Genomic DNA, 18961 nt, shown 5'->3' with positions numbered 1-18961 from the left:
GCAGATATTTTCCGTATCCTTCATTAACATGACAATATCGGTACCTGTCGGCCACCTGAGGCTTCTGCTACGTTCTTATTTATTGTCAGTACGTGCCGACGCAACATTTTCTTCTACAATTTCCGATGCCAACCTCTTTTCCTTTCAAACGCTATTTCCGCTTTTTCCTCGCAGTTCAACCGGTCTTTTGTATTTCGTAGATCTGAGTTTATATATGCGAAATCTAAATGTTCAAGTGGTACTAGAGTTTACCAGCTCGACTATCGAAACGGTCACCCTCGAGTGCCGGCTTGAGTGCCTGTTACATGGGGATCGTAAAAATTTTTGAGTATCGTTACTCGTGTACTTGACGACTCGAGTGTTGTCCAATATTATGGATTTTCATTTTATATTACATACTTTTCATTCGATATTATGAATACGCTTGTGTAATACGATTTTCTGTACGAATCTTATTAATCGGAACGTAAATGTTCACCGAAACTCAGATTTTTATGAACACCATTGTTCGCAATTGTCTACGGAACGCAAATGAAATAGAATCTACATAGAGATTTGTTTTATAAATGTCACGACGAGTACTATATTTTCGATATTTTATTCAAATACCGTGCAGATGCTTTACGTAGCCACTGTAGGTTACCAATTACTGTAATATTACAAATATAATTAATGACAGACTTTTCTCAGTTTTATGCAGACGAATAGAAAATTATCTTACTCATCGTCCTTCTACGATTTCCGATCATTTGCAATTTTTATCTGCCTTCTGCATACTAATAATACATTACTAATAATACTTTTACCGTACAAATTTCGATATATCGCGTGTCGTTTTCTATTTTCCCAAATACCGTTGTAAAAATTCTATATGGTCTTGTGATTCAACGAATTCCAATATTTTTGCTAGTCCCTTTCTGTCTTTTAAGTATCAGCGAACAAAAGTTGAAGAACAGTTCCTCGAATTAACAATTTTCCTCGCTATTATGTTATCTAATTTGCATCTATTGTGTGTTTCCACGTCGAATATCGCTACGGCAAAGCCATAGACCAACAACAGTAATGAAAATTTTTCCAAGAGAGAGTATAGCTCCCAACGAATGATACTGGCGATTTATTGCAACCAACGTTAGGTTTGGTTAGGTTAGGTTAGGTTAGGTTAGGTTAGGTGGCCTACCAGCTGGCCAAGAAGTTTCCCTTCGCTTCTCTCGATATCTTTATCTTTTGCCACGCTTCTTAAAGATCTCCAAAATAATCTCGAATCTTAAACCACTTACAATTCGCACTAGCCCACCAGCAAATCTGGCATAGTCGATTGGGAAGTATCGGCTTAACAAGTGCAAGAGAAACCGGTTTCCTCAAACAGTGGATTAACTGGAAGGCAGGTCATGCACGAGTTAGTTGGATGAGCTACCTTGATTTACCTTAAAATTTCAACCAGCACCCCAAGCACCCAGTTTAACCGATCAGTTCGAGTTAATCAGCGAGGCTAAGAGCTATTGAGAAGATTATCAGAATTTAAACGTTCGAATCTAATCTGTTGATCGATTTCTGCTTCTGTTTTTGGGCTCGTAGGTATTTGGCGCAACGTTTATTGAATTTTAAGTATCGAGATAGATGTTAGTTATTTGCATGTACGGTAGAATACAATTTGGCGATCGTAACGTTACAAGAAGCTGATCTTTATACGATAAAAGACACGTAGCAACAATTTCAGTCGTATAGCTATTGGAAAAATTGAATTATCCGATTTCTCGGTAACCAACCGATTCGGATAATCCTGATCCTACCGTATTGGCAGGTAAAAACCCTCGGTATAATAACACTCGATCATCGAAGGGTCATGATAATCCATGCCACGATACCCTTTGGACAATATTCAGCGAAGAAAGCAGGAGGATCGCGCGGCGAAGCCGGTAAAACAATGAGACGCAGACAAATTGGGTTGCGTGCTCGAAACAAGTTGGCACAGCTATCGCCAAACAGTCGTGGGATCCTGGCAAATGTTGCTCGATTGCCCGGCAGCTCGAACTTCTCCAGTATTCTTCTACCTTTTTTTTTCCTCTCTCGTTTCCCTTGTTCCCTTTCCTACCACCACTTTCTTCCTCCGTTGCTCTTCCTCCGGCAAAAGTACGTCGACGCTTTGAAGTTTTCAGCGGACTCGGGCGAACGATCATTGGAAAAATCACGAGAGCGTCTCGTTGAATCCGATTCTAACCGAGTTAGAACGGCGCAGCCGTGGAAACGGCAGACGATTCGTGCACGCTCGGCGTCGTCTTCTGGAAAAGAGTTTCGCTGAACACGCGAGAGCCTCTACTCGACGATCCTTGTTCGTGCATGCTGCGGATTGATCTTTATTCTTAATGTTTCGTGACTTTTACCTATCTCTTTTTATGTGCCTATCTTCTTCTTTCGTTCTTCCGATATTTCTTTTCCTGTACATACGATATTTATTGGTCTCTGTATGTAATAATCGCGATGAACGCTTTTTAAGCGAACGTTGGAGAATTCTCCGAGTCGTTGTTTCAGAACTGAAATCAGCATCGCGTATTCTCTTGCTTTGAATTGTTCGTAACTTTTAGTTGTTTCTCCTTATACAGGGTGGTTGGTAATTGGTGGAAATATAAGCGGAAAGGGGGTGATTCTAGGCGAAAAAAGAAGTCGAAAATACAGAATAAAAATGTTTCCATCGAGACAACGATCTACGGTGAGATCCGTTATAACGAGACGCGATAAAGTGCACGCGTACCGACTGAAAATTCAAAGTCGATTTTCTCGAAAACGAAGCCTCGAACGAAAAATTGTTATTCTATATTTTCGACTTCTTTCTTCGCGTAGAATCACCCCCTTTCAGCTTGTACCACCAGTTATCGACCACCCTGTATACTTTCTCTAATTTTGTCTTTTTCTCTCAGCTATATCTTATTGCTTCTTTCGCATAACTTGAGATAAAGGTTGTATAACGTGCATTTGAAATTGAAAGTATCCTTTGATCTTTTGTTCTACGATAGAAGATTTTTTGGCATAAATTATGACGACTGATGCAATCTGTAAATTACGATGTTCCTAGATTCTCTTTCTCCTTTAGGCTGGCATTTTGAAACGGGATCGAAGAATAATTTGAATCTTGAAGTCTGTACTTATAAAAACTTGAAACACTGGATAGAAATGTACAGTAACAGAAGCGTGTAAATCGAGCCTGTCAAAGTAATTTACGATTTTCTGTTCTAGTAACACGAATGATTCACTCCCTTCTGTTCACTCGTGAGTATCGATAACTGCACTTATAACACTGCCTTAGCCACCATAAACGGCTCAACTTCGCTTTGCTGGAATAGAAAATCAAGAGTTACGCGGATATTTATTTCTAAACGTTTCGATATCTTAATGAATGTCCCACGATATTTTTACACACGTACTTTCGATTCTAATGCCATTGATATCAATTTTTCACGTTAATAACATTCTTAATACCAGTATCGTTAATATCCATTCCCCGTGTTATCAATCCCGGCATATTTACATTTTTAACATTGATAATATTCTTAATATCAACAGCGCCAATATTCTGTCCACTGTTAACAACATTTTCAATCCCATTGACGCTATCTTAATATCTTAATACCTTAATATCGATACAACTAGCGATATTTCTGTTCCTAAATATCGATTACGAATACCACTTCCTCTATCAGTGAAAAACTAGGTGTATGGATAATGTCAGAAATGCGTCAAAATTGTTGAAGATGGGTCGGAAACGAAGCGGTTCGGCGCAAAGATTTTCCAACGGCGATAAATCCGAAAGGGCGAGAGCTCATGAGAAAAGTCAGAAAGGTTGGAACCGCCCTCTTCCGTACTTTTTGACTTTTTCGCCGAGCAGGGACCCACGCGATCGCACAAAGCCTGGAACTGAATAAACCGGAAACCCGCTCCATCGTCGCCCCTGTCCCTTTGCCTCTTCTCTTCTCTTCTCTTCGATTCACGCTTTTTTCGCCTGTCTCTTCTCGCGTATACGCGCATCATAATATACCTGTATTTATGCGGGTCACTTTCTACGCGATTTGATACAACCTGCCGGTCTATTATACGTTTCCGGCTCTCGGAAAAGCATTAACAGGATCAATTTGTCCTTCCTTCGAGTACTTTCTACCTGTACAGGTTTTTACGAACAGCAACACGCAGCGGCCTGTGTTTTGAATTGGACAGATTTCCTTGGGCGTATGATTTGCGATTGGGACATTAAGGCGGAAGTGTGGCTGATTCGCGTGTATAATAAAAAGGTGAGAAACGATATTGTCAAGAAGTTGAGGTATTTCAAGAAATTGGAACAGAGTCGGGACAATTGGGAAACTGATTAGTTTGTGACTTGAACCGTTTAACGTTTCAGTTTACCAACGTGAAGCAGATTAAACGATGGACAAAAGAAAGACTAAACGTGGTATACCAAGGATCATCGTAACTCTCATTCTATACAGGGTGGTTGGTAACTGGTGGTACAAGCGGAAAGGGGGTGATTTAACGCGAAAAAAGAAGTCGAAAATATCGAATAAAAATTTTTTTTTTAATTTTTCCATCGAGACAACGATCTACAGTGAGATCCGTTATAACGTACCGCACGCGTACCGAGCGAAAATTCAAAGTCGATTTTCTCGAAAACAAAGCCTCGAACGAAAAATTGTTATTCTATATTTTCGACTTCTTTCTTCGCGTAGAATCACCCTCTTTCCGCTTGTACCACCAGTTATCAACCACCCTGTATATTCTTAGTACGTCGGTAGGAATTATCCTGGTTAAAGTATATTAGGATATATCGTTAGGATAGTACATACTAGGATGTTATTAAGTATCGTAAGGTTATTTTCCAAAATTATGACATTCGGAAGATTAAAAGATCATGGGAAATATTCTTTTATATACTTCAATATACCATCTGTGTTCTTACATTGGGCAATGAAATTAGTATAATCCCTACTTCAATGACTTTATCGATCTAACAAATACTCTACTCTAAGTTATCTCAAAACCTGTATACTATCCGAATCAGCTCAAAGTATGACCTGATTATCCAGAGTAATCCACGTTAGGAAATAATTGCGTTAAATGTTCGATCATCGATTTCAAAATCTCATAGATCTTTGAATTTGATTGCCATCGATATCGTAAACATTAGTATTTATATATTCGATGCTCGATATCTACGAACCAATCGTAATATTTTTTATTCATAGAAATTGACAAAGTACAGATATACATTTTTCGACGCGCTTCCATAATGTCAAACAACGTACAATCGTGACATCAACGTAGCGTCGAAAATCACGCGTAATTGTAAAAATCGATAACAACGAAAGATCAAAGCCTCCGTATTTGCATTTGTTATTCGGACGCGTCAATTTTTCCACGTTTCGTAATACGTAATACCAGCCACCAGGAAGCCGTGTCAGACCTTCAACGGCATAAACTACGTAACGATCGTGACTACGCCCGAGGACGCTTCTAACCCACTTTCGACTATCGACACACACACGGTATCGTTGCAGTATAAATACAGAAAGAAAACGAACCGTAAAGGAAGTGGCCTAAAATTGACAGAAGAGAGACGAAGAGGAAGAAAAAATCGAAATGACACGGTAAAAGCACCGCTAATGCCCTTTCACATTAACACTCGACGCAAAGTATGCTCTCGGTGTAAAAAGCCCTGATCGATGAAGCGATCCGATTGGTGGAGCCGCGACGAGGGTTAAAATCAACCCCCTAGACACTTCTCAGGGCCGATCCTCTAGAAACTAGCGTCCGATTGGTCCACACGAGGCTCCACCCCTTCGATGAAAATTTACCCCTAGCGCCTCTGGACAGTCTATTCTCGTTTACGAGCGTTTGCTCGAGCGTTTCGCAATTTCAATAAATTTTCATTCCAGCTTCTGTTACGTTGCACTCTTCGATCTCAAAAGTAGACTGCCGGCTGCATGCTGCTTCCACCGATTAGGCGGTGGATTTTTAGACAGGTTCACCTATTTGCTTTTGACCTGAGTATATTTGTTTTTGAAACGAGCAAACGTTCCGGTCGATGGCCATAGAAAGCGATTTCGTGGGATTCGAAGAATTTTGAAAGAGATCCGAGTAGGTTTTCAGAATTCGAGAAACGTTGCATCGATTTTCGTTTGATTAGTTTGGTAGATTAAACTTTCTAATCGTTTCGTTTTCGGTGACAATTTTCATAATCACCTGTCTAACGTTTCTAAGGAACGTTTGTAAGAAGTTAAGAATATTCAAACAACTGGGAAACTATTGAAAACCAGTTTCCTTTGGAAAGTATTTCTCGAAGCTGCAGACACGAGCCTACCCCTGAGCAAATCTCCAAAGAAGCTTCTCCTTTCGAGCCAGCCCTTTCCACCTGAAATCCCCATAGTCGAAATGGAACAGTCAGAACGTTTCTCTCTCCTAGATTGATTTCTATGCTGTCCGCTCGAAAGAACGGTCTACTACGTACGCTGGAAAATTCAGCCAGCTAATTCTCTTGGCTGACAGAGAGGGGTGGACTGTCGTGCGACTCGGGCCGGAGGGTGAGCTCGGCAATCCCCGCCCCTGGCGAAGATCCGCCCTCGGCTTCGAGGGTGCTTGACGAGCGAAACTGTACGGAGGTAGGGAACACTAGCCGTCAAGTGCTCGTCGAGGACACTCAAAAAGTACAAGGAGAGTCCTTCAGCCTAGACCAAGTCGAATCGCGTCTACCCGTTTCCTCCGATCTTCTCGATCTCCTTCGATTTCTACCTCGATACAAAATGAACGTGATGCGAGTTGGCGCGATGTTTCCGCGAGTTCCTGCTTCGCGTGACAATACGCGGAACGTTTAAAAGTTTGAAACGTCGTTGCTCGGAAGCACAGCGGTGTGTCGTCTAGAGTCTAAACTAAGATCAAACTCGCGAGTGTTGGTGAAACGAACGATGGACCACGAAGAACCGTTCGATAGAAAGACAGTGGTCGGGTGTGCGAGTGAACTGATCGTTTGAACGACGACCAATTCCGAGTGGTTTGGGCAAGTGATATTTAAGCAAGTTGGAGTAGAAAAAGGGGACGAGAGTGGACGAGTGATAGTAAGCAGAAGGTAGGAGAGAGTTTTAGAAAAGAAAATCGAACGGGAAGAGGGGTGTTAAAAGATAAAAGAGACAGGAGAAAGGGAGTAATAGGAAAAGAGGGAACGTCGGTGCGTGAACGAGTGTGCGAGAACCACGAGGACATTAACATGTACTGACGCCACTACTAACATCTCCTCGACTTTTCAAAATGGCGGACAAGAATAAGATTCTACCCTGGCCGCTGCTATCCTATCCGACCAGTCTCTTGAATCACGTCTGGTACAGCCAGATCGCTTTCAATAATAGGTAAACGAACTAGATGAAAAAGAAGAAGAAAAAAAAAAAAAAAGATACATAGCGAATATATCACGTGTACGAAGCTTATTTTGCCGACACTGCCCATCCTGCCCTACCCGCCCTCTCCGAATAGTGTAGAATTCGATCGTCGGATCAGACCCTTACGCGGTATCCTTGCGGAATTTTCGCATGCTCCTCGACTGGATTCTCATGAAACGAGATTTCGATAAAATAATTTAGAGAAGAAGAGATGGGAGAATGGCTTTGGTTGGCCGAACAGAGAAGTTCTCGTTGCAAAGTATCGCGTAGATTTTTAGTTGGATTTGTGGTAGGATAAATGTTGGGTTTCTCGGGAAATTGGAGGGATTTAGTATATATCGAAATTAGAAGAATGGCGATTCGTTCGTCAACTATTATATAACGAAGAAACAAGCAAACGTTATCTACGGTTGGTTTACAATTTTTCTAAAAACATAACAGAGTTCGAAAATGGCCCGAGATAGAGGAAAAAGTCGTAGGCAGTGGCTCGATAATATTATCGGTAATTATTTATTGTCTCGTAATCGAAAGGAGATCTTGATGGCCCTCGAATTCTTCCACGTGGCTCCGCTGACATGTATCGAAGCTTATCGAGCACTCGTTCGATTATCGACATCCCTGATTAACTTCTATAACGCGCATGGTTTCATCGGTCAACTTTTCGTTTGCAAAACAGCTGACAACGAGTAATAAAGAGAAAATCGGCAATTCTTCGGTACGAACTTTACAAATATTGCGATGCTTAATTCGAAGTTGGAATCGCCGGTGACTTCAATGCTGCAACTTCCATTTTAATTGCTAGCGAACGAACAGTTTTAGGAGCGAAAAGTAACGCTAATTGGTTTCTTCTTCGACCAAGTTCCCGGTTGAAAATTTCCAGCGACTGTTTTATTTTCGAACGCCAGTTCCATCGAAGTTTCCACGAACTTTTTTCATTAGTTTCGTGATTTCGGTATTCGTTCTGGCAAGTAGAAGGAAGTTTAGTTATTTAGAGGAAACGGAAATTCTTCCGCTTGGGATTTAACTTTCTCATTTCCTTCGACTAAAGTGGAAACTTCTATGTCAGTTCGAAATTCTGCTACAAGTTCGAACGAAAAGCATAAAGAAACGGTATATTATCGTAAATCTGAGACTCTGGTTGTTCTATAGCGAAGAAGAAATTTTATTACAAAGCGCAATCTTTTATTTACACGAAAATTTGTATCCATTTCGAAAATAGGTTTTCACCTTTTAGAAATCGTATCTTTCCACGTATCTTTGCGTAACGAGCGCATTAACGATCGCATTGCGCCACTGTGCAAGTTTGTAGTTGTAGGAATACAAGTTAACGATCTAATCCTGAAACTCACTAACACCGAAGATCGATAATCCTGGAAATTTCTATATAACGCGATATCAAAACGCTCTGATATCTCTGTCCTTATCAGACTTTTTAAATCTTCTTTTTCCTAAAACACCAGCGAAACTGCGATATCGAGAAACGGTGCGGTCGACAGGCGTCGATTAAGAAAATCTTCTGATGGCTTTTTGAACCAGGAACGTGGCCGAACGTGTTACGATAATAGCTAGGTTCGGTTTAAACTTGAAGGGCAAAAATTCGTTTCTGTGGCGGAAGACAGGTTGTTTGGCAGCAAAGCTGCAGGTATCCAGTCTTTTGACGGCACAGAACGCGTCTAATCGGGTCTTAAGAGTCCTGCTGGCTTCTTGACGCTTTTCGCGCTGCAGGAAAACTTGGAAAATTGGATTGATTCCGTTGAAAACCGACCTTCGTGGCCGACTTCTCGACTCGCAACAGCCTTTCGTTTAAACTAAATCCACGACCCCATGTCTCGATCCTATTATTTCGACCGATAGCTTCATTTTTCTATGATTTTACAAATTCTACCTACATTTTCTTTCATATCATTTTTTCAAGATAATTGTTTCGTTCTATTTTGGAGCAGATTTACGTACTAACGATAGTTGTGCACGTGTATTTAGATGAGAAATATATTCGAATAGGTAGATGCTCGATCAGCGTAATCCTCTACGTTTTCTAACGATTTTTCTTTGTGGTTTTGCTGTTGCAGAATATTGGAGAGCATCAAGATGCCCAGAACAAGTTTCCACATCCATGACATCCTGCAGCTCGATTCTAAACCGTCCCAGGAAGAAACGGAGGTACAAGGTAAGAACAAGTACAATTTTTCTAATCTTTTATAGCCGAGTCGTTTCTCCGTTATCTCGATCGTAGAAGAATCGATTAATTACGCTATCGGTTTCCATTAAAATCCATCAACTTTGCGATAGAATCCGTCCATTGCTACGATCTAGTTCTCCCCTTAGAAATTTCTACGCCCGTTTGGAAATTTGAAAATTTCGCTCGTTAAATATGTATTGGATTTCCTTTATCTCCAAATGTCGCGCGTATAATTTCATTCTTAGTTTTAAAACGTTGGAAATTTCAATTCTATCGTTCTATCGTTTTATTAATTCATTTCTCTGATAAACTAACTTGGCACAAATTCCCGACAAAATATTATTGCAAATTTAAAGTTAGATACAATCGATGTTAAAGACTTGGATCCTGAAAATTCTCGTTACAGGTAGTACCACGGTGCTACCGACCACGAACGATGTTCCGTCGGCGTATCAACAGTTTTTCGAACACACGACGGCCATGTTACAGCCCGCGATATACGCGAACTTGAACAGAGGCACCCTACCACCCCCGCCGCCTGGTTTACTGGGATGGCCGACTGGTCCAACGTTACCAACCACATTACCTCAGCCTCTGGAGGAAGTTAACGGTGAGTGAGAAGAAAGAAAGCACGATGAATCGTTGCAAATCACCGATACAGAGATTAAAAGCGATTGGCGACGAGTGGACTGCGGTTGTTTCTGCATTTATGGACAATTGAAATACAAAAATGCATAGGATGCGTATAATACGAAATATTCAAAGTGTCTGTTGTAATGTTCAGAGAATGAATCTCTACTTTGCATCTATATATTTTCTTTTTTTGTATTCACAAGAAATTTGCATAAATATCCGTGGTTTGGTTTAGTTCGTAGTTTAACTGACGTCATAGTTCAGTTATCCTGATATTAGATAGCAGGATAGTAGATATGCTGCATATTTTTCTGGATTTTCTTCTCAAATTCTTCTATATGTCTCGTTTACAGTGAAAGTATCCCTGATTGAATAATAAAAAATTAACTTTATCCACGAGTTTGATAAATCATGGTAATTTTCGTGTCCGAAGCTGTCACCGATTCGCACGTCTCGCACATTTTACCAACGTTCTTGCGCTTTTGCTGTCCAAATCGACCAAAGAATACTTCTAAGAGGCAGTGTATAACGTAGGAAGAAGGGGCTGTATCGAAACCCTTATTTATTTAACACCCTACAATTGGCCCGCGTCGGCTAAGCAGGATCTAATGGTCCTATAAAAGATCCTTGTGGGTCCTGTGCACCGATTGGCCAATACAAGAAGACAGATGTCCCTTCGAGGACAGATGCGTGTAGCTCTGTAGGCCCTCGATGAATCGAAATTGTCACGCCCAAAAAATCCACCGGTAGCCTATCGGCTCTTTTCACCTTTTCTCCTTATCTTCCCTTCGTTTTATTCCTTTTATATCCTCATCCCCTTTTTTCTCGTTGAACATTCGTGGAACCGAGAAATCGTGCATTTCACCCCTTTAAATGCGGAAAACGTGGTTTCGATCAGGTAGCGAATTTCCTGGAATTCTCAATGTTTTTATATATTTTTTATATACATTCTTCTTGCGAGAAACGATCGTTTAGATCGATCTTTGTAAATTGAAAAATTTCCTTGAGAAATGTCGAACGAGATCTAAAGATTTATTTAAATTTATTCGCGAAGGGTTAATATCTTAACTCGTTAATCGTTTACTCGCACCTTATCCTTGCCAGGATTACGATAAAACGCATTAAATTTCGACTCGAGTATTTCTAAAATTCGGAGAAGCTCGTAAAACGTGAGATATTTAGAAAAACAGAGCTCGCGACTACTTGCTCTTTTAGTAAAATAATTTGACAAGAATCGCAAGATTCTGACGTGAAAGGGAAATTTGATGCTGATAGTATCCCGAAATTAGGGCTTGATTAATCGCAGAATCGTTCTTTTCGAAGATGTTAACGTCTCCGTAGCGAGGAATGTCTAATTGAAATCACGACGCGACTGCGACTACAGCCTAATCTCCCATGAAAATGATACAGTCGGTCCCATGGGGTGCAATAGGGTATCAAACAGGCTCTATATTGCTTCACACTCACCCCAGCCAGGCTTACGGGTCTTTCACAAAAGCGTATTGTATGTTCACGAATCCAGGGACCTCGTAGTTGTACATTAAATTAGCGTGTCTCTAGGCCACCGCGGTATTTGCCACTTTAGCCGAAGATTAATCAAAATATTGTTGGATTAAACGGCGAACAGACCGAGTATACTAAATGCTGGTCTCTATGCTTTCTTTATCTCTAATTTCTAACCCAAGTTTTGTCGTTTTTTGTTATATATTTATTTTTTAGAATTTTACGATTAACAGCAGTTTAAAATTTAGTCAAATCTTCTTTTATTGTACTTTTATTGTATCTCGAACATTTCTTGCTATTGCTAATCCAAGTTTCGTCGTTTTTTGTTATGTATTTATTTTTTAGGATTTTACAATTAACAGCAGCTTAATAATTAGTCAAATCTTCTTTTATTGTACTTTTATTGTATCTCGAACATTTCCTGTTATTTCTAATCCAAGTTTCGTTGTTTTTTGTTATGTATTTATTTTTTAGAATGTTACAATTAACAGCAGTTTAAAATTTAGTCAAATCTTCTTTTATTGTACTTTTATTGTATCTCGAACATTTCTTGCTATTGCTAATCCACGTTTCGTCGTTTTTTGTTATATATTTATTTTTTAGAATTTTACAATTAACAGCAGTTTAAAATTTAGTCAAATCTTCTTTTATTGTACTTTTATTGTATCTCGAACATTTCTTGCTATTGCTAATCCAAGTTTCGTCGTTTTTTGTTATGTATTTATTTTTTAGAATTTTACAATTAACAGCAGTTTAAAATTTAGTCAAATCTTCTTTTATTGTACTTTTATTGTATCTCGAACATTTCCTGTTATTTCTAATCGAAATTTCGTTGTTTTTTGTTATGTATTTATTTTTTAGAATTTTACAATTAACAGCAGTTTAATAATTAGTCAAATCTTCTTTTATTGTACTTTTATTGTATCTCGAGCATTTCCTGCTATTTCTAATCCAAGTTTCGTTGTTTTTTGTTATGTATTTATTTTTTAGAATGTTACAATTAACAGCAGTTTAAAATTTAGTCAAATCTTCTTTTATTGTACTTTTATTGTATCTCGAACATTTCCTGCTATTTCTAATCGAAATTTCGTTGTTTTTTGTTATATATTTATTTTTTAGAATTTTACAATTAACAGCAGCTTAATAATTAGTCAAATCTTCCACTTGTGTATCAATGTGAGAGTACTTTTATCGTATCTCGAACATTTCCTGCTGTTTGCAATGTTTAATAGTTGGCAAAGCAATTTCGCTGTACGAACGATCGATCGATTTATATTGTTTCCTTGCAAATGGAATATCGTAGTAGTCATCGTCGACGAAACATCGTCGGTTTAATCGCTTAATTTATCCTGATGCATTTAAATAAGCTACGTATGTACGTCGTCTGAACGATGAGCAAACACTCGTTAACAAGACTCGAGAAGATCGATACAGGCTTGCATCTGCCTGCAATCAACGTTAGGAGTTAAAGGGTAGTAAAAAATACAGCTGTAGCAATATTTCAGTCATTCTGACGATCATTCTTTTCAAACGATGTTTATTCATTTTTGAGGAACTAAAACGAAATTGACTTCTAACTCCGGGTGCAGACGTAGTAATGACTAAATATCGGAAAAGCAACATATACGAGTAACTGTCAGAGACATAGAAATTATACGATTTTGTCAAAATATCTTTTAAACGATTATGATCGTAGAAAAGTTAGGAAAATACTAGATTAGTAAAAAAGCGTTTACAGCTCTTTAATCTACTAATTTTCAATCGAGAGACGAGAAATTATAATTCATCCTGATTTACAGATACTTATTTAACTTGATATCCGATCAATTCTACAAGATTAATGTACCAAATTCCAATTGGTTGTTCTTAAAATTCCGTCCAAGTTCAACCTATTCTCATCGCTCGATCTCCCAAACGCTTTTCACAAGATTCGGTGGATCGTCGAATTTTCTTACAATCGAAGTGTAGAATATCTGAGAAACTTTCGTAGCGTTCATCGATCGATCGAAATTCGCCTGTACCAGCCAATTCGACTAAAAAATCCCACGAGAAACATACGTTCAACTTGGAAAGTAATATCGTGATGTTCAAAATTGCAGTGTTGCAGCAGCCAGACTCAACGAGCCCGACGATCTCGGACCTTTCGTTCCCGCCGAAACAGGAGACAAACCACGAGTGCAAAGAGGAGGAGTCTGCTGATTTCGAAGACGAGCAGCAGGCGAACGAGGCGCAACCACACGAGACGGAACACAAGAAACGAAAAAGACGAGTGTTGTTCTCGAAAGCGCAAACGTTCGAGCTCGAGAGGCGTTTTCGACAACAGAGATACTTGAGCGCGCCGGAAAGAGAGCATCTGGCCTCGATCATTCGACTGACGCCCACGCAGGTGAAAATTTGGTTCCAGAATCACAGGTACAAGACAAAACGGGCAGCCACTGAAAGGGTAGAGGCCAGTGGAAGTGGATGTTCACCCAGAAGAGTCGCGGTCCCATTGTTGATCAAGGATGGAAAACCTTGTCAGTCGAAATTAATGGAACCTACCACGTATCCAAGCACTGGCCAAGTTCCTATGCCTCCATACATGCAAAAGCCATACTGGTGGTAAAAGAAGCAACGGTGAACTGTTAAACGCAATCGTCGAATGAATTGCGAATCAATTTCATCGTGGACTGTTGCTAGACTATTGGACATTGTTGGTACTGGGATATCTGGGGGATTGTTGGGAAATGGGAATCGGGATAATCGTTATAGGGGTAGATTTATCCGCAGGTTTGTGGACGAAACGGTGGAAGATTGTTATTGTTAAGTGATTAGATTCCGGTGATGCAAGATGAAATATGGTTACTGTCTACGAATAATGGACACTCTTCCTGAAACGAAGAAGAGAAAAATGGACGGGTGATGTCTTCTCTTGTGAATAAAACTGTTGATGGTTTTCGCGACCGAATTCTGCGAAGATTTGTCAACAATTCGATCGATGGTTATTATTTATGGACAACGAAGAGTGGATGTTTCCAAGAGGAGTTAATAGGAAACAGAGTTTCTCTATTGAATGTTAATATTAATATTGATAATTATCAGATTTCGATGAAGGAAGATCGAGAGATAACTTGTGAATAATTTCGTCGATGATTATTACCAACAACGAGGGTTAGATATTTTTGAAAGGAAGAATAATCCGAGTGGAACGTAGCAACCGAACGTATTTATCGATCATTGATGAACAGGCCCATCCGAAATCGGGAAGGTATCTTAAAACCACAGTCAATAACGGATTAAGTGCTTCGTAAACAATATCTTAACTGAAAAGTTCAGTTCTTAAAAAAGACAAGTGATAATCGAAGAATCTTAAAGTAATATATTATACCGGTAAACATCGACGATAAAAATCGGTTACGAACAAGTCAATAAGACGTTGTTATCGATAATTCCCAGAATACGGAGAATACAAATTGACCAAGAAAAAGTCAGTGAGATGTTGTGGATCGAAGAAAAAAAGAAAAAAAAACACACACACACAAAGTTGGCATCCGAAGGATAACTTTAAGAAAAACCATGCTGAAACTCCGAAGTGAATTCCGATGGGAAAAGAATGTTACCGTTACCATTCGTAGTAAGATTATCAAGAATGAAACGTATTATTAGCGTAGGTGTCGTTAACAGTAACGAAGAGCGTGTTGTCTATAGAACTTCGAGGATATTCGTGTTCTCGTTGTCAGAATAAACGAATTACTCCCGGTCGAAGTTGACGATAGACAGAGGCGTTCTAATTCGATATAGAAATGATCGAACGCTACACGATGGAGACACGGCGGGAATTACGCGAATTCGATGAAACTTTTAATCGATAAAAGTGTCATTCGAGTGATACTATGCGACTACCGATGTGACTACGTCGTGTTTCCTCGATCGTATCAGATGTTCGCGGTGGACTGGCAAAACCAAAGATGAAAAATCCTACACGTCGTAACGACAGAGTGATCTACTACACTATAAATAGACAATTGGATAAGATACGTATGTATATACGTAAGCATCGTGGAGTCAAAACTTTGGAATCACTGTACGAGTTGATGTATAATTTTGCTAATTCGTAAAACTTTCTAGTCAAAATAAATTTAAAATAACTAAACTAGAGAAACTAAAGAACTTTGACTATAAAGAACGATTTCGATTAGATTACTTAATTTTAGAGTGTTGATAGGTTTTATCGCATAAAATCAAGAATAATATGCAATAAGGCTGGGTATCCTAAAAAATTAAGTAGCTTAATTTAAATTATTGTAATTATTATAATTTAACGATCATCCATCACCCCCAACCACACCTTTACCGATATCTGAAATAGCTTTAATACCAAATATCCTCGAATACTCCTATAAGCAACTATCGTTAGTCGAGAAGATCGATTAAGCATAGCTAAGAGCGTGATTTCAAATTTTTGGCCAGTATCGTAGGATCGATCGTTAGATAGATTCGCAGTTTCCAGGTTATTCGTTTTCTTTCTTCGATTTGTACAAAGCTGTGGTTAGTCCATGTAGCGTGTATGTATGTGTATATATGAGTGTACTTTGAGAAAAGTATTTCTCACGTTCGTACTTAAAGATCCTAACAGAGATCCGTCGTTCCCTCTTACGGATAACGGATAAAAAAATTAAGTATAATATCAAAGTTAATATCGTCGTTTTTCGTAAGACGTTTGTAAAAGGAAAAAATGGCGTGCAGCAAAATTGCAAAGATTCCTGATTGTTCTTATGTAATACGAACACACCACTTTCTATCAATCTAATCGCGATAACGAGATAAAATAAAGCGAAAAACAATCTCTCGTGGAGAGTTAGAGAGTAAAAAGGTCGTTACATGTACATTCTTACAAAATGTAATTAGTCGGAAGAATCAAGCTTGCAACACGAAAGATTTAATCCTTAAAGGTTGTCACTGGCGAAAGATTGCAGCACATCTTACAAATCAAAATAATGTCCATTTATTATCGTTCGATATTAAATGGACGTTAGAACATTCTTTTATTTGCAGTGATTAGAAATAATAATATTGCGATGGGTAGACGAAAATTCGTATGGGACGAAATCCCACGCATGATAGCCTTTAAGGGATAATTTCTTTTCTTTTCTTTTCTTTTCTTTTTTTTTTTGGAGATGAAAAGAAAAATCATCGTATATAGATTCGTAGCAGAAATTCGAATATCGTGATCGTTGAGAAAAATATCACACGGTAAGTCGTTAATTGTATGATTTGAACGTCCGTTGTAAAATAAACGCAGTCCAGTTTTGTAAATGTTACACGTTAAAGATCTTTTTCGCGTTATCGTACTACCAAGATTCTCGATTGTTTCGTTTCTCAGAGAAAACGTTTCGTAGAACGAGGGTGGGAAGCTGGTATTATAGTGTAATTATAGAGAAGTGACAGATACCAGTCAATACAGAGATCCCAGTTTATCACCTTTAATTAAGTAGCATGTAATTACGTCGAATAGGTTGTATATATGTACATTGTGTATAATACATAGTAGTCTGATATATCAGATACATATTTAATAAAATCGAATCTTAAGCGAATCGATTGTATTTTATTCCTTCTCTCCCATTGGAAAAAAGACATCGTAACGTCAAAATGCTTCGAAGCGAAACAACGATGCCAAACAATGACTATATATACGCTCTTTTTAAAGTAATAAATTAGAGTCTCCTAGATATTATAAAATATAGAATATCAGAAGTGTTGAATATTTAAAGTATTCCGAAGAAAGAAATAAACAATTTTAATATCGTCGTTTGACTCTTCTATAAAGTCATAAAATATATCTGCGACATGTGAAAATTCATGATCGATATTAACCTGTATATCAATATATCGTTTCGTAATATGATACAGGAGTTTTAATATCGCTCTGACGTATTTTGTTGTCAAGAACATCGACTAAAACTAGATTAGCAAGTTCGTAATTGCTACTGGAATCAAACAGATGTAACGATTATAATTATCAGTCGAGTCGTATGATCTTTTGCATGAAACGGTGTAGACGTGATATCCGATGATAAGTAGTTCATAATTATTCAAGTGATTTCATACGTTACCTACGTATTGATCGAGAACATACGATTGTCGATATTGGTACTATACGATGTTGCGAAATTTGCCTCCTCGAATTGAAAATGATTATATACCCCGAATAAAGAGATAACGAAAGTTATCGGCAATGCTTTAAGTAGGAAGAATGGTAAATTGAAAAATGATTCTTCTTATCGTGGAAAATCGCTCTGATTGCTGCGATGTATATTTTCAGACAATGATCGTCATTTTTAATCGTTTAATTGATACGTCTCGACGTTTCTAATCATCGACGGATAAAAGATTTGCCTAATCGAATTTTAGATCGAACTATTGGCTTTCTAGACACAACGAGGGTATAATTGGAATATCGAAATATCGCGACTTGAAATTTTCTTTCATCATTTTATGAAAATAAATGTTTATGTAATATCTATATACGCGTATGATAATTTAAGCAAGCATTTACAAGAGAAACGCGATAAAACAATACACTCGAGACAGATCTCTCCCCTATTCCATCCCTCGTTCCTTTTTATTTCTCTTCTCGACCGTTCTATAACATTTCCCTTTTTCGGGACACGCCGGAAGACGGTGTAGCTTGAGTGACAAGCTTCCGGTTTCCGTTTCCGAGCAGCCATCTTGTTACCGGTTTAGATTTCCTGAGGGCGTCCTGTCGAACTTCGACAGGGGCCACATTTCGACCTCTGTCCAGAACTTTCCATTTTTCCATCACAATGCCAACGATATCGTAATCCACTCGAATTTGCGTCGTGTACCGTTCGCATAGAAACTGACGACTGAGTATGTTTCGTAAAACTGAACTTTAAGTCACCACGACCGAGCCTGTACACGATCTTCCTGCTATTTTACGCAAAATATAATTTGATACCATTGAAAGTATATGCGTAGCGAAATATTCGGATAACAGAATTTTGAAACGGCGAATTCATTGGGCGTTGAGTAATATTTGATACGAGTACACTTTTTAAATAAATATTTAGAAAGATAGGATAGCGGAATATTTGAGAAAAATTAGAAATAATTGAAAATTAAAAATATGGAACGACTCGTTTCACAAGTTCCACGTTTTGGCCCTTAATATGAATTAATGAAATGAAACAAATATGAATTTTGTTTGAACAGGAAAACATCGTGCCATTAT

At 38.5% G+C, this 18961-nt stretch overlaps 1 protein-coding gene across 1 annotated transcript; it reads left to right on the top strand.

Moving 5' to 3' along the window:
* The first annotated feature begins 6674 nt into the window (after positions 1-6674).
* LOC126866067 (homeobox protein Nkx-2.2a-like) lies at positions 6675-17300 on the top strand. The gene is made up of 4 exons (XM_050619173.1): positions 6675-7382; positions 9482-9579; positions 9998-10201; positions 13827-17300. The coding sequence occupies exons 1-4, from the start codon at positions 7285-7287 to the stop codon at positions 14330-14332; spliced, it is 906 nt and encodes a 301-aa protein (XP_050475130.1). The 5' UTR covers positions 6675-7284; the 3' UTR covers positions 14333-17300.
* Positions 17301-18961: the final 1661 nt, after the last annotated feature.

The sequence above is a fragment of the Bombus huntii genome, chromosome 5 (assembly GCF_024542735.1).
Source record: "Bombus huntii isolate Logan2020A chromosome 5, iyBomHunt1.1, whole genome shotgun sequence".
Classification (NCBI taxonomy): Eukaryota; Metazoa; Arthropoda; class Insecta; order Hymenoptera; family Apidae; genus Bombus; species Bombus huntii.
Note: the sequence above shows the minus strand (reverse complement) of the source record. Positions and strands in the feature narration are given on the sequence as shown.

Coding starts and splice junctions, on each gene's coding strand:
- LOC126866067 (XM_050619173.1), top strand. CDS start 7,285: ATGGCGGACAAGAATAAGATTCTACCCTGGCCGCTGCTATCCTATCCG. Junction 7,383..9,481: donor CAGATCGCTTTCAATAATAG/GTAAACGAACTA, acceptor TTGCTGTTGCAG/AATATTGGAGAGCATCAAGA. Junction 10,202..13,826: donor GCCTCTGGAGGAAGTTAACG/GTGAGTGAGAAG, acceptor TCAAAATTGCAG/TGTTGCAGCAGCCAGACTCA.